This window comes from Dipodomys merriami, unplaced genomic scaffold (assembly GCF_024711535.1).
Source record: "Dipodomys merriami isolate MVZ:Mamm:240054 unplaced genomic scaffold, mDipMer1.0.p SCAF_21, whole genome shotgun sequence".
NCBI lineage: Eukaryota > Metazoa > Chordata > Mammalia > Rodentia > Heteromyidae > Dipodomys > Dipodomys merriami.
Genome location: NW_027203493.1, coordinates 593,611 through 620,172, shown reverse-complemented (window position 1 = coordinate 620,172; position 26,562 = coordinate 593,611). Strand labels below are relative to the sequence as shown.

General features: G+C 47.5%; 1 protein-coding gene across 1 annotated transcript in view; it reads right to left on the bottom strand.

Moving 5' to 3' along the window:
- LOC138833815 (neuroblast differentiation-associated protein AHNAK-like) overlaps positions 1-26,562 on the bottom strand; it is a 77,430-nt gene that overhangs the window by 15,944 nt on the left and 34,924 nt on the right. The window contains exon 5 of the mRNA XM_070032149.1: positions 16,606-16,705. Coding sequence (XP_069888250.1) covers positions 16,606-16,705 — 100 coding nt within the window. The remainder of the gene's footprint in view (positions 1-16,605; positions 16,706-26,562) is intronic.

Sequence of the window (26,562 nt, the reverse complement as noted above, 5' to 3'; positions counted from 1 at the left end):
AGGAGGAAATTGAAGCTTAGTTAACCTATAGATCAGAAACCATTTCCACTTTCAAACCTGACAGGAAAAGAAGGGCCACACCGAAGTATTTTAGAACAAATTCCTCAAAAGAACTTTGAAACCTCAATCACTGAGAATTTTAAAAATCTATACATGATCTCCAAGTTATAGTCCAGCACAAGATGGGCGCCGTCTTCCAGGAATTAGTGTGTCTGTGGTTGGCTTAGTAAAACCCTGGCTATGCGGAAAACCTTCGGCAAATGAATGAGTCACTTATTTTATGGGGTAGAATTTCCTGAATAGCTAAAGGTAAAACCTTTACATGAGGACATTTAAACTTTAAAAGAGAAGCCTGTCTAAAATGGCCTCTCGGACCCTGCATTCCAAAACTGTGCCACTCTGAAAATGGCCTGGGGGGGCGGGGCTCAGTAGAGGAACCTTTGTCCCAGCATGTACAATGCCCTCAGTCTGATCCTCACCACCACCAAAGGGATAGAGTACAAGCTATCCCTAATTATTTTATCAGCTCTATTAGTTGACCGGGTTTTTGCGGGGTACGGAGGATTTTTTTTTTTTTTTTTGTCTGTCGTGGGGCTTGAACTCTGGGCCTGGGCGCTGTCCTTGAGCTCTTCAGCTCAAAGTAAGTACTCTACCACTTGAGCCACTGCACCACTTCCAGTCTTCTGGTGGTTTATTGGAGATAAGAGTCTCAGACTTTCCTGCCAGGCTGGCTTTGAACTGTGATCCTCAGATCTTAGCCTCCTGAGTAGCTAGGATGACAGGCATGAGCCACCAGCTCCCAGCTGGAAGATTTTTTTTCTCTTGGTTAGTTTTTTTACTCAAGATTGGTACTCTAGCACTTAAGTCACACCTCTACTTTTCTTCCCTGGACTGGCTTCAAACCAAAATCCTCAGCTCTCAGCCTTCGAAGAGGCTAGGATTATATGCATGTGCCACCAGCAGCTAGCTAATGGGGGGTGTTTTTGAAACAGGGTCTCACTATATAGCTCAGGCTCCTCTTAAACTTCTAGTCACCTGTCTCTGCCCAATAAGTGCTGAGATTATGAGCCTAAACAACTCTGCCCAGCTCAGCAATCTCCACCCCCAACTTTTTTTGGGTGCCAGACCTGGGGCTTGAATTCAGGGCCTGAGCATTTTCCCTGACACTCAAGGCTAACACTCTACCCCTTGAGCCACAGCACCACTTCCAGCATTTTCTGAGTAGTTTATTGGAGATAAGAGCCTCATGGACTTTCCTGGCCAGGCTGGCTTTGAACCACGATTCTCAGATCTCAGGATGACAGGTGTGAGCCACCAGTGCCCAGCTTCAGTGATCCCCTTTTAAAGAGGCAGCCTAGCGCTTGGCAACATCTTGCACTACTCTCCCATCCAGATCTTACCTGTAGAACTTTCTTTTACCACAGACCCTGCCGCATTCCTCCATCCCCATGATCTCTAGTCTGCCCCTCAGCCCTCCTTAGCGCCAAGTTATGCAGAGGTCAGCTGCCATGTCTGGGGATGAGCTCTTCCCTCTGTCCCTATCTATTGAAGCTACAGAACTGGATTCTTCTGGACAATTCCAGAATCAGCTAGCAAATGATCATCCCTATCCAGCCTCCTTTTGACATAATTGATTTACATAAATTGATTTACATAAATTAGGAAGTCCTTATTCTCTGAGAGGCAGACAGTAAGGTCCCTGGAGCTTACTGCTTCATTCAAAACTACCTTTCGTAGGTTAGATGAGTTTCATCAGCATCTGGCCAGTACATAGTAGGTGTGTGAAACTTGAATCCAGATCTCCCACCTCCAAATCCCCACGCTTTGCCACTTCTTGAAACAACTACTCTAGTTAAGTAGCTAGACTTAGTTTACCTAGATTTAGACAGCTGTTAGCTCATCTAAAATCTGCCTAGAAGCTGCATGCTGGTGGGTCATGCCCGTAATCCTAGCTACTCAGGAAGATGAGATTTGAGGATCCAGGTTCAAAGCCAGCCCAGATAGGAAAGTCTATGAGACTCTTATCTCCAATGAACCAGCAAAGAGCTAGAAGTGGAGCTGTGGCTCGAGTAATAGAGTGCCAGCCTTGTGTGGGGAAAAAAGCCAAGGAGAGAATGAGGCCCCAAGTTTAAGCCCCAGTACTGGCACACATACATCACACACACACACACACACACACACACACACACACACACACACATGCACATACATGCACATGCACATACAATCTGCCAAGAGACTGGGCAGAATAAGTAAAAGTTAGTGATCTGGTTATGAAGAGTTGGATGGGCTACAGGACCAAAGTCCCTCATGGGAAAGATCTAAGCTGAGAATTAAGGTGTTATTTTCTCTCACGAGAGTTGACTTCAGCTATTTTCATTCCACTAAAGACTAGGAATGTGTTTCTTATAATGCATCCATTTTAACCATACTCCAGGACAACAAATAGAGTCTTAACGGGCCAACAAGTTGATTATAACAGGATGTTAGCCTCTTGGCTCTCTGCGTAGAGAACACACCCCACAATCAAGCCGACTGGAATCACTCTAAATTTATGGCCATGGATCTCAAGTGGTAACTCAGCACTGCCTGGAAATGCTGCCACATTTCTTAGCAAGTTTCCTTTCTCCCTTTCTAAGATGTCTACTCCACACCTCCTCTTGTCTTCCAGCCATTAGCCTCTCTCTCTCTCTTTCAGGTTATAATCTCACCCTTTATGTCACCAAGAAAATAAAGCCAAGATCAACTATGACCTCCAGTTGAGTGTTATAGTACAGGCCTATAATCCCAGTACTCAGGAGATGGAGGAAGGAAGATCTCAAGTATAAGACCATCCTATCTACAGAGCAATATCCAGTCTCAATAAAACAAGAAGAAGGTCTAGGTGTGGTTTCTCATACCTGTAATTCCAGCTGTTCAGGAGGTGGAGATCTGGAAGACTGGGGCCAAATATTAGCAAGGCCTCATCTCAGCAATAAAAGTGGGTATGGCAGCATATGCCTGCCATCCTAGCTACAAAGGAAATCATGGCCTCGGTAGGCCTGCAGGGGGTGGGGGGGGACAGGGGGAGGAGCAGCAAGACCCTGTCTGAAAAATAGCAAAATAATTAAAGGATTGGGAGCATGGCTCAAATGGTAGCGTGCCTGTGGCTATGAGGTCGAAACTCCAGTACTGCTAGAGAAAGAGCAAGAGGGGCTGGGAAGATAGCTCAGCGGTAGAGTGCATGCCTTGCAAGCATGAGGCCCTGGGTTCGATTCCTCAGCACCACATAAACAGAAAAAGTTGGAAGTGGCGCTGTGGCTCCAGTGGTAGAGCGCTAGCCTTGAGCTGAAGAGCTGAGGGACAGCGCCCAGACCCAGAGTTCAGGCCCCATGGCCGGCAAAAAAAAAAAAAAAAAGAGAAAGAGCAAGAGAGAGAATACTTCCTTGAACACACACACACACACTTGTGTATGCATGCACGTGTTCGCACACACGTTGTGTTTACACTTCCCTGTATCCAGCTGTGCCTTCTCCCATCGGGCCTGTCATTTGATGAGGTGACATCTGTCCTAACTGGCCTGGGATGTGAATTTTTCTGTCCTAAAACAAAACTCTCCCCAGGTGCTGGTAGCTCAGCTTGTTACCTAGCTACTCAGGAGTCTAAGACCTGAGGATCATGGTTCAAAGCCAGCCTGGTCAAGAAAGTCTGTGAGGCTCTTATCTCCAATTAACCTTCAGAAAACCAGAAGCGGCGCTGTGGCTCAAAGTGTGGTACAGTGCTGGCCTTGAGCTGAAGAGCTCAGGGACAGTGCCCAGGCCCAGAGCTCAATCCCTACAACCAAAAACAAACAAACAATCAAAAACTCATTATCAAGGCCACCCACAGCACCAAATCTCAGTCAAATAATAGCCAGGGATTAGGAGTCTTAATTTGTGTGGAGAGGTGGGGGGGAGGGGAAGGGGGATGTGCATGCACCAGTCCTGGAGCTTGAACTCAGGGCCTCAAGTTCTCACTGGGCTATTTCACTCAAGGCTAGTGCTCTACCATTTGAGTTCACACCTCTACTGTCAGCTTTTTGCTGATTCCTTGGAGATAGGAGTCTCACAGACTTCCCTGCCCAGGCTGGCCCTGCTCTATAACTGTCATTGTCTGTGAGGCGCTGCTGCTCTGCTGGGCACACCGGCTGCTGAACCTGGGTACAAAGGGCCACAGCCACGCTGTTTCCTGGATCCTCAGTGCTCCATGACACTCCATCCTCCAGGCTCTGGCCAGTGCATGCAAAGGCCTCACTTCTTGGTGCCCTAGCCTCACTGAGACTATACTAAAACACCTTCTAGAATGTGACTCCATCCCCCTGCTCCCATGGGACTCCAGTGTGAGACTCCAGGGCTGTATCTGGTGATCTATCCTCAGCCTTCAAGGGCCAAGGCCAACCAGGTATCACCTGGATCTTTATCCTTGAAGGAAAACCCTTCCTTCCTTCCTTCCTTCCTTCCTTCCTTCCTTCCTTCCTTCCTTCCTTCCTTCCTCCATTTAACATGACTTCCAAAAACTGCCCACTTCCCCCACAAGCTGTGTCTGAAATCTAGCAGAGTCTGTGGCCTTAGCTCCAACTGGCACAGTGACCACGCACATCTAGCAAACCCACACCCACACTGCCAAATCTGTGCACACCTTTGCAGTTTGCTTGCCTGGAGAGAGAGAGAGAGAGAGAGAGAGAGAGAGAGAGTGTGTGTGCGTGTGCATGCCTGCATGTATGCCATTACTGGCACTTGAACTCAAAAACGAGCTTTGAGCTCTTGCTTAGCTTTTTCTTTTTTTTTTTTTCCAGTCCTGGGTTTGAACTGATGGTCTGGGCACTGTCCCTGAGCTTCTTTTTCTCAAGGTTAGTGCTCTACCACTTGAGCCACAAGGCCATGTCTGCCTTTTTCTGTATATGTGTTTCTGAGGAATGGAACTCAGGGCTTCATGCATGCTAGGCAAGCACCCTACCACTAAGCCACATTCCCGGTCCCTGTTCAGCTTTTTCAATCTCAGCTACTGCTCTATCACTTGAGCAGCAGAGTTCTTTGCTTTTTAACTGGAGATAAGAATCTCTCCAACCTGCCTGCCTCAGCTAGCTTTGAATCTCACTCCAGAGATCTCAGGATTACTTGAGCCACCAGCACCCGGGCTGCATTTGGTTTTAAAGAGGAGGTCCACACCCAACCAGAAAGAAACTCTGAATTAGAAGAGGGAACACAGCTTGGGTGCTGACTCTGAGCCTGGCATGGATTTAAGCCCGTCACATGAATTTGTTCAACTTAATCCTAACAAGAGTTTGTACGGATTGGTACCAAGTCTCTAAGTGTCACAAAGGGAAAGTGAGGAACAGAGACAGAGAACTATCCAAAGCCAAGTGGCAAGAGTAGCCTTGTGTTCACCAAAGCCGGCTGTGAGGGTGCAAAGGGGGATGGATGGATGTCCACCCAGACTTAAGCCACCAGCTCCTCAGTTCCATTTAGTAGCCAATGGGAGAAAGGAAAACCAAGAAGATACTACACTTCCACACCCACTAATGCAATGCCTGTCAGCATTAAAACAACCTCCCAGCCGCTTCCTGAGGCTCGGCCCCCACCTGCAGCTCCGCCCCTCCCATGGCCCCACCCCTTCAGAGGCTCCTCCCACTCTATTCTGCATCCAGGGCTGGATGCCTGGGCTAGGAACGTACATCTCTCCTCACTTTCTTCCCCCACCTCTCCCATTTCTCAAACAACAGTCCAGACCCGGCGTGAGGATGACCAGGAACCCTTGTTTAAAATCCTGTGACAGTGAAATAAGCCAGACATGGAGGACAAGCGATATGATTACATCTGTGAGGCTTACCAGAGTAGGGGAGAATGCAGAGAGAGAGAGAGTAGAGCGAGCAGCAGTGGCCAGGGGCTGGGCCAGGGGGATGGGGAGTCAGGGGTTAAAGGCCACCGAGTTTTAACCAGATGGATGTTGGATAGTTACACAACAGTGCAAATGTATTTCATACCACAGAACTGTGTCGCTGAAAATGGTTAAGATGGCCATTTATTTTTTCAGTGTTTTTTGTCTTTGGTTTTTTGTTATTATAAAGGTGGTGTACAGAGGGGTTACAATTACATAAGTCAGGTTAAGAGTATATCCTTCCTTTGCTCTCTCCCAGTTTTTCCCTCCTGTTCCCACTCACAAGTTGTATAGTTTATTTTCAACATAGGGTCAAGTACCACTACTGCAAGCAATTTATTTTTGTGGCAGTGTTGGAACTTGAACTCAGAAACTTGCACTCTTGCTTTAGCTTTTCTAGCTTTTCTATCACTTGGGATACACTTCCATTTCCAGCTTTTTGTGGTTAATTGGAAAGTCTCATGGATTTTTCCTGCCTAGGCTGGCTTCAAACCTTAATTCTCAAATCTCATCTGCCTGAGTAGCCAGGATTACAGGCCCCGCTAGTTTCCCAGTGGTTCTTCTGCATTGTCTGTATGAGAACCAAGACTTGTTACCATTTATTAGCTGTGTTACTTCAGCAAAGTTACCAAACCCACCAGGCTTATGTGTAAACGGCTGCGCAGCCTCTTTACACAGCTAGTATAAGGGCTACCTGAGATAAGTGATTGCAGCAGCAGGTGAGGTAGGAGGCAACTGCTCAACAAAAATTTTCTATTCAGTCAGTCTGTAAAATGTACAAGCATCCCTGGGAGCAGAGCCTGCGCTGGTTCCTGGGCATTGGAAGGTGATAGACAATATCGCAACATCCGGGTATTATTGTGTGTAGGCAGGCTTTAGGACTTGCAGTCAGGGCCTAGGAACTTTCCCTAAGCCTTTTCACTCAAGACTGGTGCTCTTCCAAGTGAACCACACCTCCACTTCTGGCTTTTTTCTTTTGCTGGCTAATTAGATATAAGAATCTCACTCTCTCCACCTTTCCTGTCCAGGTCTTAAACCTTGCACTCAGGTCTCCTGAGTAGCTAAGAATACAGGCATGAGCAACTGGCACCCAATCCAGATGCTTACAGACAACAAGGGTCTCCATTCTCCCACTCTCAGACCTCTGAAAAATCTTCCTGACAGGGACATCTGACAACACGTAAACTGAGTCATAAGTTACAACCTGGAGTTGGGACAAGGGCATTATAGAACAGTTGCACAAGCTGGGTACAGGGAGTTTCCAAGCACTTAAAATGAGACCCTAGCCGGGTGCTGGTGGCTCATGGATGTAATCTTAGCTACTCATAAGGCTGAGATCTGAGGATTGGAATTCCAAGCCAGCCCAGGCAGGAAAGTCTATGAGACTCTGGTCTTCAATTAACCAACCAAAAAACTAGAAGTGGAGCTGTGGCTTAAGTGATGTAGTGTCAGCCTTAGGTAGAAAAGACCAAGTGAGAACATGAGGCCCTGAGTTCAAGGCCCAGGTACTGCACTGAGAGAGAGAGAGAGAGAGAGACCTAACAGGAAGAAGACAGGATCAGAAAATAACTGCCCTGAAATGGATTCGAGGGTGGGCAGGGCATTTGTGGCCCAGGAATAGTATTGCATAAGCCTCAGGTATAAGCAGAGTATATAAAAGAAAGCCAGCTCAACCATCTTATTCTGGGCCTGTGACTTCAAAGAGCAAGAGCAGACAAGCAGAGGAGATTCTAGATTGAGATCTCTCTGGGGCCTCTGCCTCCTGGAATTCCCTTCCAGAGACATAGGTTTTATCTTAGAAGCCAAGGGCACACAGCCTCCTTATCTCAGGACCCAAGTTGCCCTGGGGAGGGGGGCGGGGCAGGGGCGGGGCCTGGGCCGGGCTGAGTCCAGCCTACCCCAGGCCTGACAGCTCTCTCCCCCTCAGACCCCAGAGCAACACCCGTGAGAAAATCCCCCCTTGTTCTGTGGCTTTTCTCTTCTTTTTACTTTCCCCAAACTGGCCATTGCTATTGACAGTGCTTTGAAATGTATATGGCATTACCAAAAAAAAAAAAAAAATCATGTTAAAATAATCCCTCCTAGGTCTTCAGGCCCACACATACTTCACTCTTGTTGACGCAGTTAGAGATTACAAAGCCCGCCTACTTCTGCACTTAGGGTAATAAGATAGTTCGGCAAATTGTTAAGAGCTTTATTTTTTTTTCCTCAAAAACAAAACAAAACAAAAGATACATTACTTGTGTAGTTTGATGTCTATAAAGTGATAACTAAGCTAGAAAGTTACCTAAATATTTTTTTGTCAGGCGAACATTATTGTCTGGGATACAAGGACGGTTGGCAGGCTGCCAGACCGCTCATGACCCTTTTATGAAGATGTTTCTCTAAGAGCCCGTCACCCTGTGGAGAGGGACTACTTGGACAAGTACCAGACACCACCGTCCCTTGGACCACATACCTTCCACTTCCTTCTACTATGCATGAAGCAGATGAGGCGTGAACCCCAAGTTCTCTTCCCAGAACCATCTTTCCAAATGGGTAAGACAACCCTGGTTGCAATCCTGTCCTTTGGCCCGGTTTTTGTTCTGAAACTATTCTTGAAAGTATTCCAAAGTGGCTTTAGAGAATACTCAGATCTCAACTGCTTTTGACTTCCAAAAAAAAAAAAAAAAGAGTTATGACAAGCTGGGCGGGTTCCAAGAAGCTGGTATACAGGGGAGGGGCTGACAAGGTACCAGCTGCTCCTTTGGCTTAATTCTACCAGGTTTGTAGGAGGGCACCCCCCTCCCGCCCCACTGACACCCCCACCATAGCCACTCTCAACTCCAGCCAGAGGATAGCAGGCAGGGCTCTCCCACCCAGATCCTGCTTCCTTGCCAGGCAGGTTAGTCTTCTGAACCCCTCCTGGGCCCCCTGGGGAGAGCAGACTGGACCCAGCTACCCAAGGTCCTGAAAGATGAGAGCCACATCATACTTAGCCCTGCCCACTCCCTTACCTTCATCCCTGTTCAAATCCCCTCCTGGGCCATGCGTTCAGAATGGAAGAAAAAAATCAGAATCAAGGGTTAAAATAAATCACTGCTTAGGGCAAGGTTCATTCCAGGTCCAATTCAGAGCCTAAGTAAGCAAACTTGTGATTAGCACAGAAGGGCTCGACTGGTTCTAAGTGGGTCCTGAACTCTGAGGCTCTAACCTCTGTCCCCAAACAGGGCCTTCTTTCCCCAAGCTCTCTGCTATGCAAGGAATTCTGCCCCAGTTTAGGAAAGAAAAAAAAAATCCCTCAGATTTGCAGCATTCTGCTCTGACCAAGTCAGAATGCACAGCACAAAGGCAGGCCCCTGGGCTGGACCTGGAGAATGATATCCCAGCAAAGAGACCTCGGTGAGGAATGCCCGGCCCAGGGGCTATTGGCTCACACCTGGAACCCCAGCTACTCAGAAGACTGTAATCTGAGGATCACAGTTTGAAGCCAGTCCAGGCAGCAGAGTCTATGAGACTCTTATCTCCAATTAACCACACACACACACACACACACACACACAAAAGAAAAAAAAAAGCCAGAAATGGAGCTGTGGCTCATGTGGTAGAGCACCAGCCTTGAGCAAAACAACTAACAGACAGTACCCAGGACTTACGTTCCAACTCCAGGATAGATATCGAAAAAATAAAAAGTCTGACGCCAGTGTCTTACATCTATAATCCTAGCTACTCAGGAGGCTAAGATCTAAGGGTTCAGTTTGAAGCCATCCTGAGCAGGAAAGTTCATGAGACTCTTATCTCCAATTAACCACCAAAGAAGTAGATCTGGGGCTCAAATGATAGAACATTAGCCTTGAGGGAAAAAGCTCAGGACAGCACACAAGCCCTGAGTTCAAGCTCCAGGACTGGTACAAAGGAAAGCAGTATTCTTATTTTAAACTCACCAGCCTCCCTGGTACATATCCCCCCTATTTTCTATGCCCAGCATAGCAGAGACCACATCACTCAAGCCTGCCTTGTACCATGCACTACAATTTCATATGTAATGAAGTGAAACCAGAACACCTTATCTCATAATCAGCATATCAACAAGTACAAGCTTATTCATGAACATAAAATAGTCTTCATTCCTCATGCGCAGACTACGCAACAGAACCAGCTCTAGGTCTTCCTGGTAGCATTTAACCTGTAAGAGACCTAGGAGGTAAAAGATGGGCAAAATCTCAGACCCATGAAGATGTAACTAGAGCACACAAGGATCCTGAGAGTATCATTTGTCCTGCTCTTTGTGAGCACCCAGAAAATGTTGTTGTTTTTTCTGCCAGCCCTGGGGCTTGAACTCAGGACCTGCATGCTGTACCTGAGCTGCTTTGTGCTCACTAGCACACTACCACTTGAGCCACTGCACTAGTTCCAGCTTTGTCTGAGTAGTTTATTGCAGATGAGTCTCACAAACTCTCCTGTCCAGGCTGATTTTAATCCACAATCCTCAAATCTCAACTTCCTGAGTAGCTAGGATTACAGGTGTGAGTCATCAGTGCTAGAACAGAAGACATTTTGTTTTTTGTTTTTTTGGGTGGTTTTTTTTGTGGTTTTTGTTGGTGGTTGCTTGTGGGGCTTGAACTCTGGGCTTGGGCACTGTCCCTGCGCTCTTCAGCTCAAGGCAAGCACTCAACTGCTTGAGCTACAGTGCCACTTCCAGCTTTCTGGTGGTTAATTGGAGATAGGAGTCTCATGGACTTTGCTGCCCAGGCTGGCTTTGAACCGTGAGCCTCAGATCTCAGCTTCCCGAGTAGCTATGATTTATAGGTATGAGCCACTGGCATCCGGCTCCAGAAGACATTTTGAAAGATATGATTCTGATACCAAGAGGTCCTGCCTTGAGAGTAGTCCCAGTCAGATGTGAAGATCTGTCCCTTAAATGTGACCTGTACCCAAGTCACGGGAGACCTCCAAAGGCCCAGAGTCTTAGGGTCACTAGATGGCAAGAACATTTGGGGTGGAATAGGCCCTAGCTTTCTAGTTTGCCAGGAACACTGCTGGCTTATGAATCAATCGGTTCAGTGTAAGACCACAGAGGAGTCAGAAGTCACCCAGCCTTTCCAGCCCTCAGTTTGTACAGCTTTCTGCTATAGCCAGAAGATTGCTAACAAATAACCAGTTCTGGAATTCCGTCCTGTGCCAAAATGATCTGCACAGTATGTTCTCTACAAAATCAGAGCCACACAGCAGCTCACAGAGGGATTTAGAAACAGCCATAGGCAGGGGTGTAGCTCAGTGGTGCTTAGCATGAGAGCAGCCCTGGGTTCCAGCCCCACAAACAGACAAAACACAGGTGCAACCTCATCCATCTGTGTCCAGATGCCTAGATACATTTGCTACTACTCCAGGCCAAAACTGAGACTAAGTATGACAAGGCACCCAGCTCCCCTGGGTTCAAATCCCAGCTCTGACACTGATCTGTGTGAAGCTCCATTTTCTCAGCCATTGTATAGGCTGATAATAATACTGCATGCGCTCATTGATTAAAAGTGTAAAACACTACACAGTAACAAAGCAGAAGATATACTGAAATCATAACTCCATCCAGCAAATGCTGACTGGGTACCCACAAATGACAGATGCTGCTCTAGAGGACTAGGGATAGTCTTAAACACCACCAAATTCTTCTTATGGTGTTTACTTCTAAAAGAAGATAGCTGTCTGTTCCTCTGTCTCTGAATCTCTGTTTCCTGGCTACCATGAGCTAAGCAGCTCACTGGGAAGGAAGAGAGGGAAGGAAGGAAAGAGAGAGGGAGGGAAGGAGGAAAGAAGAAAACCCTAAGAAATAACCAAAATAAAATAAAAGTGAGGGCTAGGCACTGGTGGCTCATGCCTATAATCATAGCTACTCCACAGGCTGAGAGCTGAGGATCACAGTTCAAAGCCAACCCAAGCAGGAAAGTCTGTGGGACTTTTTTTTTTTAATTTAATTTTATTTTATTTGTGAACATACTGTACAGAGGGGTTACAATTACATGGGCAGGATAATGCGTACATTTCTTACCAAGCATTGCAGCCTCCTCCTTTGGTTTACCCTTCACATCCCTTCCCAGCCTCCCCCCTGTCTGTGGGACTTTTATCTCCAATTAATCACCAAAATAATGGAAATGAAGCTATGGCTTACAGCCGAGTGCCAGCCTTGAACAACAACAACAAAAAAAAAAAAAACAAACAAACTCAAGGACAGCACCCAGGTCCTGAGATCAAGCACCAGAACTAGCACAAAATGAAGAAAGAGGAGGAGGAGGAGGAGGTGGAAGAGGAGGAAGATGAGGAAGAGGAGGAGGAGGAAGAGGAGAAAGATGAGGAGGAGGAGGAGGAGGAGGAGGAGGAGGAGGAGGAGGAGGAGGAGGAGGAGGAGGAAGAAGAAAAGGAGGAGGAGGAGGAGGCAGATTTCCTCAAATGTGCAAGAGAAAAATGTGAAGAAAACTCAAGCCAGGCAAGTGGGAAGAGAGAGAAGGTGTGATTTTATATAAACCCCTTTGAAAATGCCTCTGGAGAAGGCAAGCCTTGAGCAGAAACCCAGTGAACATAGTCACTCTTCCCCTTATCAACAGTGCTTGGGGGAAAAATGCGCAGTATTTTCCCAAAGTCCAAATAGGCAGTTCTGCCCAATGTATCTCACCAGCTGGAATGTGAGCTGGGAGGGAGCTTAGAGATTCTCTAGTTCTAATTGAGACCTACAAAGCTCCAACAGAGACAAAACAGGCCCCTTAAATATGGAGTTTAGGGAGAAGAATGAATTGGGAGATTAATATATGTCAGAAAGAGCTAAGTAAATAGAGAATATGAAACCAGCAACAGGGCATTAGGGCAAGGGCCTGTAACTCCCCCTGAGGTGTGTTAGAGGCCTCTCTGGCCCAATGTCCTTATAGGGGAAGAGTCTGCCAAATGGAAAGGCATTCCAGACATACTTCACAGGAAATGCAAAAGCCCTGAGATGGGAGTCTGGCTTCAAGAGCAAGGAATAGCCCCCTCTCCGTGAAGGGGTCCCATGCAATAGCTCACACTTGATTACCAGCTATTGAGAGGCATAGGTAAGAGTATCAGGGTTCAAAACTGTCCCCAACAACAACTCTGAGGCCTTATTGTAAAAATAACTAAAGCAAAAATGGCTAGGAGTATGGCTCAAGTGGTAGAGTATCTTCCTAGCTAGTAGAAGACCATAAGTTCAAACCCCAAATACTGAAAAAGGGAGGGAGGGAGGGAAGAAGGAAGGAAGGAAGGAAGGAAGGAAGGAAGATTAGGAGGGAGGGGAGGAGGAGGAGGGAGGAGAGGGAGAGAGGAGAGGGAGGGAGGAGAGAGAGAGAAGCGTGGCTCATGCCTATAATCCTAGCTACTCAGGATGCTGAAATATGAGGATCGTGGTTCAAAGCCAGCCCAGGCAGGAAAGCCTGTGAGACTCAACTCCAATTAACCACCAGAAATGGCATTGTAACTCAAAGTAATAGAGCACTAGCCTTGAGCTAAAAGCTCAGGGAAACCGGGCACAGTGGCTCATGCCTGTAATCCTAGCTACTCAGGAGACTGAGAGCTGAAGACCCAGGTTTAGAGCCAGCCCAGGCAGGAAAGTTCATGAGACCCTTATCTCCAATTAATCACCAGAAAACCGGACGTGACACTGTGGCTCAAGTGGTAGAGTGTTCATCTTGAGCTGAAGAGCTGAGGGGCAGTACCCAGGCCCAGAATTCAAGCCCCACAACCACCAATAAAAGAAAAAAGAAAAAGCTCAGGGACAGCACCAGGCCCTGGGCCTGAGTTCAAGTCCCACAACCGAAGAAGAGAAGGGAAGGAAGAGGGAAGGGAAGGGAAGGGAGAGGAAAGGGAGAGGGAGGGGAGAAGAGGGAAAAGGAGAAGATAGGGCAAAAAGCCAAAACCTGCCTGAGGTTAGGGTGACAGACACAGGATTTGAACCCATGCAGCCCAGTTTCAATTCTGGTGCTTACCCACTACACTCTGCATTCCTGTTTTTACAGCAGGCCCACACAACCTCCAGGACCATCCTGGGCTGAGTTTACCTTTATAGCTTCAACTCTCCAGCTTTTCACTCTCAAAGTCCCCTTGGGCAAGGCAGTGGTAGCTCACGCCTATAATCCTAGTTGCTCAGGAGGTTGAGAGCTGAAGACCCAGGTTTAGAGCCAGCCCAGGCAGGAAAGTTCATGAAACCTTTATCTCCAATGAACCACCAAAAAGCCAGAAGTGGAGCTGTTGGCTCAAGTGGTAGAGCACTCACCTTGAGAGAGAGGAAAAGAAGCCCAGGGACAGTGCCCAGGCTCTGAGTTCAAGCCCCAAGACCAGCAGAAAAAGACAAACAAACCAACAAAGCAAAAGCCTTGAATATTTAGGGTATGGCAAGTATTCACAGGCTGTCTGCACTAAACGGCCTTATCTCCAAGTCCAGCAGGGCTCTGAGTGACTGGCGGCTTATTTATGACCAATTACCTGGAGAAAACCACTGGGACTCGTGTTAAGAAGGAAGGTTTTTGATCTTCAGGGAAATGGCAAAACCCTGAGATCAGGAGGGGAATAACAGGGCAGGAAAAGCTGGCTTCTGCTGCCTGAGAAAGTCATGTTTACACGAAGATCCTGCTTTTTCAAAGTCCAGAAAAGCCAGGGACACACAGTAATTGGTTTCTAAGGAAACGCCCATGAGCAAAGCAAAGAGCAAAGCAGCGCCTGGTGAGCAGCACCTTCAATCTCTCTCCTGTTGTTTAAACGGAGGCACGTGGAGATGAAAAGCCACACATGTTCCTCTAAAGCTTTCTCTGAATCCCTGCTACTGCCAACCTCCATTCTACATTTTCATTGGCCTACTTTTTCATAGGCCCTACCCAGCCTGGAGTAAATAGATATTCAGATTCTCGTATACAAACCATTTAGGGAGAAAGATCCAATCATCTAATTTATTTAGTCCCTACTGATCTCTTAGCTTATTCACTCAAGGCTGCCACTCTTACTACTTGAGCCACACCTCCACTTCTGGCTTTTTTTTGTCAATTGGAGATAAGAATCTCACAGACTTTTTAGTCTGGGCTAGCTTTGAACCATGATCCTTAGATCTGATACTCAGATCCTCCTGAGTAGCTAGGATTCCAGGCATGAGTTACTGGTGCCAGCTGATCTTTATTTTAGAAAAACACTCAAGCTCACAGTAGCAGTGGAGTAAAAGATCAAGGAGGGAAGCTCTAGGAAGCAATTGCCATAAACAATGAGAACCACAGATAAGGAAGATTTGGTGGACGAGGTGGGTGAGCCAGGTATTAATCAGACGCACATGTTAGCAGAGCTAAGACAGGCAGAGAATATGGGAGAGTTGGGGTATGGAGTAGGGCATGGCTGAGCATCCCAGCGGTGCTTCCTAAAGCTCAACTCAGAGAAGCAGCAAGGCACTGGTGGCTGACACCTGTAATCCTAGCCACCCAGAAGGCTGAGATCTGAGGAATGCAATTCCAAGCCAGCCTAGGCAGGAAAAGTCCATGAGACTCACAGAAAAAGCCAGAAGTAGAGCTGTGGCTCAAAGTACTAGAGCGCTAGCCTTGAGTAAAAGAGCTCAGGGACAGTGCCCAGGCCCGGAGTTCAAGCCTCATGACCAATACACACACACACACACACACACACACATACACACACACACACACACACACACACACACACACACACACACACAGAGGCACACAGAGGCACAGTCCCCTAAACAAGCAGATGACCAAAAAAAAAAAAAAAAGAGATAGTTAGGGGGGCTGTAGCTCACACCAATAATCCTAGCTACTTGCAGGGGATGAGATTTGAGGATCAAGGTTCAAAGCCAGCCTGAGCAGACAAATCTGAGAGACTTATCTCCAATTAACTAGCAAAAAGCTGAAAGTGGAGCTGTGGCTCAAGTGGTAGAGTGTGGCCTTGAGCAGAAAAGTCTCAGGGACAGTGCTCAGGCACTTGAGTTTGAGTCCTAATACTGACACATTCAACATACACACACACACACACACACACACACACACACACACACACACACACACACACACACAGACATTAGATGTTACTAGGCAGACAAAGTAGGTGATCTCACAGAAGGACAGGACACAGCACAGAAAATATTTCTCTAGCACCAAAAAAAAAGGTCTTCCTAAGCCGGGCACCTATAATCCTAGCTACTCAGGAGGCTGAGATCTGAGGATCGCGGTTCTAAGCCAGCCTGGGCAAGAAAGTCCGTGAGACCTTATCTCCAATAAAACCACTAGAAAACCGGAAGTGGCGTTGTAGCTCAAGCAGTAGAGTGCTCGCCTTGAGCTGAAGAGTTCAGGGACAGTGTTCAAGCCCCACACGGACAAAAAAAAAAAAAAAAGTTCTTCCTCAATTCTAGATCTTCAACTAGGAGATTCCAACCTTTTCGTCTCTGCTTCACCTTCACCGCAAGTTTAATAGATAATGTCTTACAAGCATCAAGACCTTGTCCAGCTCACTAAGAATGAAGAAACTTTAGGAATCTTTCTGGGAATTTCAAAAATCTGGAAGGAGGTATTTCCTTGCTAGGCCTTAGAGTGAGATCTGGACCCTGTGTCCTGTGTGCCTTCTACAGACCAGGAAGTCACAGTTACCTTCAGATGCTCTCAGGAATCTTATCTCTGCATAGAGGGTATCATTTCTATAATTAAGATTGTCATCATTCTTTCAGTCCCTACCACATCTTACCTGTATTTGGGGTGGAGACTGAAACTGCCCTGGCTTGGTTGGTGGCTTCCTTGAGTTTATTCTGGTCTTTACATTCCAGGGCTGGTGGTTGTGGCATGCTCTAGCAATAAGGATAAAAATTATGGCAGCGTCACTCTGAAATCATCTAATCAATCCTCAAATGGCTAATATGGGTATAAAAAATACCACCTTTGGCTTATTGGTAGAGTGCTTGCCTAGCATGCATGAAGCCCTGGGTTCAAGTCCTCAGTACCATATCAACAGAAAAAGCCAGAAGTAATGCTGGGGCTCAAGTGAAGGAACGCTAGTCTTGAGGCTCAGGGACAGAGCCCAAGCCCTGAGTTCAAGTCCCAGGACCGGCAAAAAACAAAAACAAAAACACCTTTTTCCCCCACTACTCCCAACCCAACCCAAGCCCAACCCTGTCTAGAAGTTGTAGCTATAGATGAGATAATAGAGGAGCTGAAGGAGCCCATCAGCCAGGCACTAGTGGCTTTCCCTATAATCCTGGCTACTCAGGAAGCTGAGATCTAAGGATTGCAGTTCAAAGCCAGCCCTGACAGAAAACTCCATGAGACTCTTTTTTTTTTTGCCGGTCGTGGGGCTTGAACTCTGGGTCTGGGCGCTGTCCCTCAGCTCTTCAGCTCAAGGCTAGCGCTCTACCACTGGAGCCACAGCACTACTTCCGGCTTTTTCTGTTTATGTGGTGCTGAGGAATGGAACCCAGGGCCTCATGCATGCAAGGCAAGCACTCTACCGCTGAGCTACCTTCCCAGCCCTCCATGAGACTCTTATCTCCAATTAATCACTAAAAAAAGTCAGACATGCAGCTATGACTAAAGTGATACCAGCCTACTTTTTTTTTTCGTCGGCCGTGGGGCTTGAACTCTGGGCCTAGGAGCTGTCCCTCAGCTCTTCAGCTCAAGGCGAGCGCTCTACCACTTGAGCTACAGCGCTACTTCCAGTTTTCTGGTGGTTTATTGGAGATAGGAGTCTCACGGTCTCTCCTGCCCGGGCTGGCTTTGAACCGCGATCCTCAGATCTCAGCCTCCTGAGTAGCTAGGATTACAGGCGTGAGCCACCAGCGCCCGGCTACTTTTTTTTTTTTTTAAGGGCTGGGAATGTGGCTAGTGGTAGAGTGCTTGCCTACCATGCATAAAGTCCTGGGTTTGATTCCTCAATACCACATAAACAAAAAGTAATAATAATTTTTTAAAAATTAAAAAAGAGTTTCACAGATTGAAAAATGAGAGACCACCTAATGTTTATTTAAAAAGAAAAAAAATACTAAGGGATAAGTGTCCAGGCTCTGAGTTCAAGCCCCAGTATCAGCACATACTCATACATACATACACACACACACACAAATACACACACAAATGGGGCTCATACCTGTAATACTAGCTACTCAGGAGGCTGAGAGCTGAGGATTGAGGTTCAAAGTCAGTCTAAGCAAAAAAGTCTGTGAGACTCTTATCTCCAACTAACCACCAGAAAACCAGAAGTGGTGCTGTGGCTCAAGCAGTGGAGCTCTTTCTTTGAGCTGAAGAGCTGATGGATAGTGCCCAGGCCCAGAGTTCAAGCCCCATGACCAATAAAAAAAAAGAAAGGGGGGAGCTCTAACCCTGCTGCTGCTGCTGCTGCCTCTCCTCCTCCTCCTCCTCCTCCTCCTCCTCCTTCTTCTTCTTTCCAGTCCTGGGGCTTGAACTCAGGGCCTAGGCACTGTCCCTGAGCTTCTTTTACTCAAGTCTAGCATTCTACCACTTGAGCCACAGCACCACTTCCAGCCTTCTCTGCTTATGTAGTACTGAAGAATCGAACCTAGGACTTCATGCATGCTAGGCAAGCACTCTACCACATTCCCAGACAAGTTTATGAAATTCTTATCACCAATTAGCCAGCAAAAAGCTGGAAGTGAGCCAGGCGCTCGTGGCTCACACCTGTAAACTTCACTACTCAGGGACTGAGATCTAAGGATCATGGTTAGAAGCCAGCCTGGACAGGAAAATCCATATGGATCTTATCTCCAGCTAACTACCAGAAATCCAGAAGTAGAGCTGTGCCTCAAGTGCTACTCTTGAGCAAAGGAGCTCAGAGATAGTGCGCAGGCCCTGAATTCAAACCTCAGTATAGGCAAAACAATAAAATAAAATAAATGACTCAGTAATGTTGAAATAGCAGACACCCTCGGCAAGCCAGCAGAAGAGCAATTTCAGGCTAGGGCAGCCTCTCTTCTTACAAGCACCTGGCTGCCCCACCTGCACCTGGCCCTGAGATGCGGGTTCACACGGGTGCTAGAAGGCTGGGTAATCTGATTGGCCTGGAGGTTGCTTGTTAGAGAAGACAGGCTTTGTTAACGATCAGAGAGTCAGGTTTGAACCTGTTCCTCTGATACCTACGTGCAGGCCCAACAGTGAGACTTAGGGTGTGGTCAGCTGCTCTGACTGTTCAAGGGATGTAGAAAAAAATCCAAGTGGGCCTTAAACTACTCAGTCAGACTGACCAGACCAGAAATCAAACCAAAGAACTACATCAACATCATCTCTCCTTTCCTCTCTGAGATAAGACAATCAACAGAGATTCCTCACTCCCCATTTCTGGTTGGAAATAATCTTTTCATCTTGCTTTTGGCTGACAAGAGCTGGATCTCTTGTGAATAAGCAGCTAACCCAAAGCCACCTGTGTCAGCTGAAACTGAACGAGCCAGTGCTGAACTGGGTGCAGACAAAGCAGCCCTTTCTCTCTTACAATGGAGTGTGCACATTGCTCAGACATACAACTCTGTAACACCCTCCCCAGGAGATTTCTGATCTCAGTGTGTCAGAATCTACTTTCTAGAGGACTTTTGCCTCCACCTGAGAAAGATCATTTCAGTGCTGTAATTTCTTGGCACCACAAATCCTTGTCCTGTACTCCCAAGCTAGTATGTCACAGAGCCACCCAGCAAAACGCATAGGGCAGGGCCTGCTTGGCAGTGGTCAGTACTGTAACAGGGCAGCCCAGAGCTGCCTACCAGGCTCAGCAAGGTGGGAACAGAGGGGATGGGGAGAGTTCGCTGCAGTGAATACCAGGGCAGCTTCGCCTTCCTTCAAAGGTGAGAAGCAGTGCTGGGCACAGCGCCACTCCGGGTTTTCTGATGGTTCATTGGAGATAAGATTTTTCTCCCCAGGCTGGCTTTGAACCACAATCCTCAGATATCAACCTCCCGAGTAGCTAGAATTATAGGCATGAGCCACTAGTGCCTGGATTCTTCTACATTTTCCGTTAGTCTCAACTAGTTGTTCAAGAGGGTTCATTTTAGCCGGGCTCACGCCTGTAATCCTAGCTACATAGGAGGCTGAGATCTGAGGATCATGGTTCAAAGCCAGCCCCGGCAGGAAAGTCTGTGAGACTCTTATCTCCATTACACCACTCAGAAAGCCACAAGTGGTGCTGTGGCTCAAGTGGTAGAGTGCTCACCTTGAGCTGAAGAGTGACCAGGCTGAGTTCAAGCCCCACGACCGACAAAAAAAAAAAAAAAAAGAGGGTTCATGTTGACAGGTCCATAAATCCATACAATAAACCTTGATATTTATTTATTCATTTATGTTCTTACTTTGCATTTTGTTGTTTTGTTTTTCTTTCTTCCACATTTCCTATTTGCATCAATTAGTTGAACAAGGCAGTTTCATTTGACATGCCATATATGTATGCAATGCACTTTGATCAGACTCATTTCCTCCAAACCTCTCCTTCAAACCAGTCTCAACAAGCTCCTCTGTTCCATTTTCACACAGGAGCAGTACAATATTTGCCCCCCATTCACCCTCCTTCACCTTCTTCGTTCTCCCCTCCCATTAGTACCCATACCCTAACCAGGACTTGCAGGGCCTGGGCACTGTCCCTGAGCTTTTCTGCTTTAGGCTAGCGCTCTACCACTTGAGCCACAGCTCCACTTCCAGTTTTCTGGTGGTTAATTGAAGCTAAGAGTCTCATGGCCTTTCATGTCCAGGCTGGCTTTGAACCGTGGTCCTCAGATCTCAGCCTCTTCAGTAGGATTACAGACATAAGCCAACAACACCTGGCCTATCATTCATTTTTGAAGTGTATATTAGTTATTGAATGGGTGTCGTGTGGTATTTCATACATACATATACAGTATTTTAACCAGACTGACTCCTTTATCTACTCACTTTCTCTACCACGCGCTATTATCCCACAGCTTTCTGTGAGTTTCATGTTGCCATCTTCATTCACAGATGCAATGTATTCTGGTTTTGTTCCTCTCTAACATTCTCTTTTCATCCTTCTAATCCCTCCAAATAATCCCACAATTACAAATATAGTCATATATGTGTGTCTGTCTGTCTGTCATCCTATATGTGTTTATGTATACGTTTATCTTTTAGATCTAATACCCCAGCATGGCAGTCCTAGGGGCTTGAAGGAAGTAGATTTGTATCCTAGGTTATAGCTAAATTCAGACTCACCAATGGTTCAAGGATAGCAGCTAGTTTTTGAAACCTCAGCAATAACTTGGAGACAGATCTGGTGTTTTTTGTGTCTTGGTCATTGGAGTTTTTAACTTTTGTTAAAACTTTTTTTGGTCCAGTCGTGGGGCCTGAACTCTGGGCCTGAGCGCTGTTGCTCAGCTCTTCAGCTCAAGGCTAGCGCTCTACCACTTGAACCGCAGCGCCACTTCTGGCTTTTTTCTTTTTGCTTATGTGGTGCTGAGGAATCAAACCCAGGGCCTCACGCATGCATGGCAAGCGTTCTACCACTGAGCCACCTTCCCAGCCCCTTTGTTTCTATTTATTATTGTGTGTGTGTCTGTGTGTCTGTGTGTGTGCTGGTACTAGGGCTTGAATTTAGGACCTGGGCTCTGTCCCTTAACTTTTGTGCTCAAGGTTGGTATTCTAGCATTTGACTCACAGCGTCACTTCCAGCTTTTTGGTGGTTAACTAGAAGTAAGAATCTCAGAGACTTTCCTACCCAGGCTGACTTGGAACTACAATCCTTAGATCTCAGCCTCTTGAGTAGCTAGGATTACAGGTGTGAGTCTCTGGCACCTGGCTGTTTATGTTTGTTTTTAGCCTAAGTCTCAGCAAATGCCCTAGAGATCAGAGAACTACACAGTAAGGAATGGAAGGGAAAGGAAATTGGTGTATGTGCTGGTAAGGAGAAGTGCATGGAGTAATAACATAGTAACTCAGTGGCTTGTAGTCTTTGCCATGTACTACATACCACATGCCAGAAATATGATGAAAGACCAGCAGACTGCATTCCTTTTCTACAGAGCTGACAGCCTGATGAGGAAGACAGGCCCCTAAGCAGTCACTGATAACTGAGTATACACAATACAGAACAGGAAACTATAGAACATGATCCCGTGGGATATGGGGAAGATTGGAGGTGTCAGGGAAGGCTTCCACACCATACACAGATATGAAGAAACCCTTGGTTCAAAGCTCTGATGTCTCTTTGATATGATTCAAGAGACAAGTAATGGGGGGGCGGGGCCAGGGAGCAGGCAGGGATAAAAAGCTAGGTGCCAGTGGCTCATGCCTATAATCCTAGCTACTCAGGAGGCTGAGATCTGAGGATCGAGGTTATCTCCAAACACTTGGAGCTGTGGTTCCAAGTGGTAGAGCACTAAGCCTTAAGCAAAAGAGCTCAGGGACAGCACCCAAGATGAGTTCAAGCCCCACGACTAACAAAAGAAAAAAGAAAGAAAAAGACTCCCTGTCTGCAGCATGTCAGCACATCTGTCCTCAGCTTCATCTGCCTAGCACGCCTTTCTCTCCCACAGCTGAATTCCTAGAATTTATTTTCTAGGAATTTAGACAATCCAAACAGGCTGCCCTACCCCCTCCCTCACCTGACTTCCCTGTCTGCCTGAAGGGCCCACTTGAAATTCAAGTTGCGAGCTGAACTTACAACGTTACAAACAGAAAATGCGCTGTCATTCTTCTCCCTGCTGGCTCACATTCCAGCCTTCCTCTCCGCCTGCCCACTGGAGACTGGACAGAGCCCAGCTGCCTGCCAGCTCAGGCCCTCCCAGAGACCACACACGCAAGGAAAATACACAACCCAGTCCACACTACACCTCTAAGGAGGCCCAAGGTTGCCAAAGCCCTCCCCTTACCATACGCCATCCCAGCTAGGCAACGGTGGCTCACGTCTGTAATCCTAGCTACTCAAGAGACTGAAATCTGAGGATCACGGTTCAAAGTCAGCTGGCACAGAAAGTCCTTGAGACTCTTATCTTCAACTAACCACCAAAAGAGCGGGAAGTGGAGCTGTGGCTCAAGTAGTAGAGCCCCAGCCTCCAGCAACAAAGTTAAGGGATAGTGCCTAGACTCTGAGGTCAAGGTCCATTATGAGCACACACATGCGTGCATGTACACACACACACACACACACACACACACACACACACACAGATTGGGGCTGTATGCCCCTGCTGTAGCCCACTGTGGTGGCAGCTCAGTATCTTGGGCTGTGTCAGACTCCAGGACCACAAAGACCCATGAACACCTATACCTCTAATTGTTCAGCTTTGAACAAGAGCTCTCATGTCCCAGAATCCCTGAGCTGGCCTTCTGATGGGTGGAGTAGCCACTGGAAAGCCCCACCCACCCATCAGGACCCCAAAGTCCTCCTATCAAATGCACAAGTCCAAAAGTGCTCATGGAGTGGGTGGCTCAGGCTGTCATCCTAGCTACTTGGAATCCTGGTTCAAAATCAGCCCAGGCAGACAAACCCAAGAGACAACTCTTTATCTCTAACAACCAAAAACCCAGGTGTGGTTCAAGTGGTAGAGCACCAGCCTTGATATGAAAAAGCTAAGGGAGAGTATGAGGCCCTGAATTCAAGCCCCAGTACTGGCACTTGTGCATACATACACATACATACATACATACATACACACACACACACACACACACACACACACACACACACACACACGTTAACATATAGAGAGCCCACCAATATAAAGCTGACCTCAGAGCCATCTAGATGCAGTGACAACTTGCACTGGTGCTCTAATTGGGGCTTAGAACCCACCAAGGTGAGAAGCACCAATGGAGAAGTATAAACCTGTGGGGGGGGGGGGGGAGGGGGAGGTTCTGATGGCTTTCCAGAATCTTCTTTCTTGATGCCCCAATCTCCTCTGTGCCCGGTGTCCTGCTGGACCCACTGCCTGGCTCATAGCTTGCAGCAGCTCTAAAGTGGATTAAAAAATTCCCCCAGTAAGGGGTGGCAGAATTCATATGAGCCTGGGGATTTAACAGTTTGGCTGAACAGGCCAAATCCAGACTAGATGGCTTCCAAGTGCAGAATGAGGGCTTCCAGGTGTGAGCTGATTTCTGGTTTGCCTCCATGTCGCAAACTACAACTGTATTTAGATTAAATTTATTTGGATCAGTGGGTGGGGAGAAGCTTAAACCACCAGATCATCCTATGGTGCTGTCCTGTTTCCTGTAAGTCCCTTCCTTCCTCCCTCCCTCCCTCCCTCCCTTCCTTCCTCCCTTCCTTCCTCCTTTCCTCCCTCCCTCCCTCCCTTCCTTCCTTCCTCCCTCCCTTCCTTCCTTCCTCCCTCCCTTCCTTCCTTCCTTCCTTCCTTCCTTCCTTCCTTCCTTCCTTCCCTCCCATCCTCCCTATCTCCCTCCCTCCCTCCTTTTCCTCCCTCATTTCTTTCTTTAGTGCTTGGGATCAAGCTTGGTCTTGCATATGCCAGGCAGGGGCTGTACTAGTGAGCCACACCCGCAGCCTCCCTCTTTCCTTTTCCTGGCCTTCCCTTTTCCTTACTTCTTTAACTTTCCTCCTCCAGGACCAAGGGTTTTGCTTCCCTTTGCCCAGCCCAGGCCGTACCCCACCAGCACCCCACAAGGTCTTTCTTCTTCATCTCTGGAAGGAAAAGTGAGAGCCTGAGGTTGGAGATGGGATGAGTGGCTTCATTCCACCCAGGAAGTCCAAGGCCCTTGTGCTCACACCAAAAGTTGTTGGCACGTTTTCCAACAGGTTTAACATTGGCCTCTGCCCGGCTGCTGAGCAGAGCTGGCAGGTGCAGAGATGCCAGGGGAAACTGTCGCTGTCAGGAACAACTCTGTCCAAAGGGATGTGCTAGAGCCAGCCAGAATGGCCACTCACTAGGGTGGCCACAGGGCTTCTAGTATGGCTGGGCTGAAGTCCAGGACCAGTAGGCAGGGCTAATAAGAATGCACACACTTTGATTGGCTTTTCTGTCTTGTTTATTACCATGAAAGAGCTGCAGACTCAGTAAGGGTGGCAAGGGGCAGGAAAGCCACAGGAAGGGCTGGCAGCAGCCCACAAGGCCGACCTTGAGCAAGGTTTCACTCTACTTGAGACCTGGAACAAACCCTGTCCCTCTCAAAAAATAGGCTCATGGCAGAGTTCTTTTTTCTTTTTTCTTTTTTTTGTTTCAGGGCAGAGCCCAGCCTGGGCCTCCAGTTTCTGTCTCAGTTCCCAGCCCTTCCTCTCCCTCCTTCTGGCCCCACCCTGCCAAGTAGACCCGCCCCCACTCAACTCCAGCCTGCAGTGGATTACCCCTCCTGGCCCCTCTCCAAGCTTTGAAACCTAGCTTATTATTAAGTCTTTCTGGTAGCAGAGTGAACCGAACGCTATGTAAAAAGTGCATGTGTCTCAGTCACACCAGATCCCAGGGTGAGTTGTGATCCAGCGGGGGTCCTGATGCTTACTAGCTGGGTGGCTTTGCACCCATGGTTTAACTTGACTGAGCCTCAGTTTGACTACTTACTAAATGAGAAAAGAAAGCCAGGGGCTGGGAAGGTGGCTCAGTGGTAGAATGCTTGGGGGTCCGATTCCTCAGCACCACATAAGTAGAAAAGTGGCGCTGTGGCTCAAGTGGTAGAGCACTAGCCTTGAGCTGAAGACCTGAGAGAAAACGCCCAGGCCCAGAGTTCAGGCTCCACAACCAACAACAACAACAAAAAAGCCAGACTTGCATGTTGTAATCCTTGCTAGTCAGGAGGCTGAGATCTGAGGATCACAGTAAGAAGCCAACCTAGACAGGAAAGTCTACAAGACTCTTCTCTCCAATGAACCACCAAAAAGCTGCAAGTGGAGTTATGGCTCAAGTGGTAGAGCAACAACCTTGAGTTTAAAAAAAAAAAAAAAAAAAAAAAAAGCTAAGGGACAGCACCTCCAGGCCCTGAGTTTATGCCCCAGCACTGTCAGCCCAGAAAAAGGGAAAGAAAAAAGAAGTATTTAAGGGGAAATGATGCTGTCCTCCTCAGCAAACCCCACACATTTGCTGTGACCCAGGGCTGAGACTTCAGGATCCCTGAGGGCTGGAAGAAGCCCATAAGGCTGCCTGACCCCACAAGGCAACGCTGAGGCTGGTAAACAGCGCACGGCATTCCAGCCCTGTGGCAAACATTCATACACGAATTCTTTGTCCTCATGAAGAAAAGACAGAGAGCTGCTGTGTGCTGCAAGCCCAAAGCCAAGAGCCCCATTTTCAAAATCCCCAACCAGAGAACAAGGCCAAGCGTGCCACCAGCCCTCTTGCAAGAGAAACTTGCCCAAACTTGGAGTTCTTGTTGTTGTCTTCTTTCCCAATCCCCATGCTCTCGCTTAGCTTTTGTGTTCAAGGCTAGTGCTCCACCACTTGAGCCACACCTCCAATTCCAGCTTTTTCTTTTCTTTTCTTTTTTGTCGGTCGTGGGGCTTGAACTCTGGGCCTGGGCGCTGTCCCTCAGCTCTTCAGCTCAAGGCGAGCACTCTACCACTTGAGCTACAGCGCCACTTCCGGTTTTCTGGTGGTTTATTGGAGATAGGAGTCTCACGGTCTTTCCTGCCCAGGCTGGCTTTGAACTGTGATCCTCAGATCTCAGCCTCCTGAGTAGCTAGGATTACAGGCATGAGCCACCAGCGCCTGGCTATAATTCCAGCTTTATCAATTGGTTAATTGGAGAGAAGAATCTCACTGAC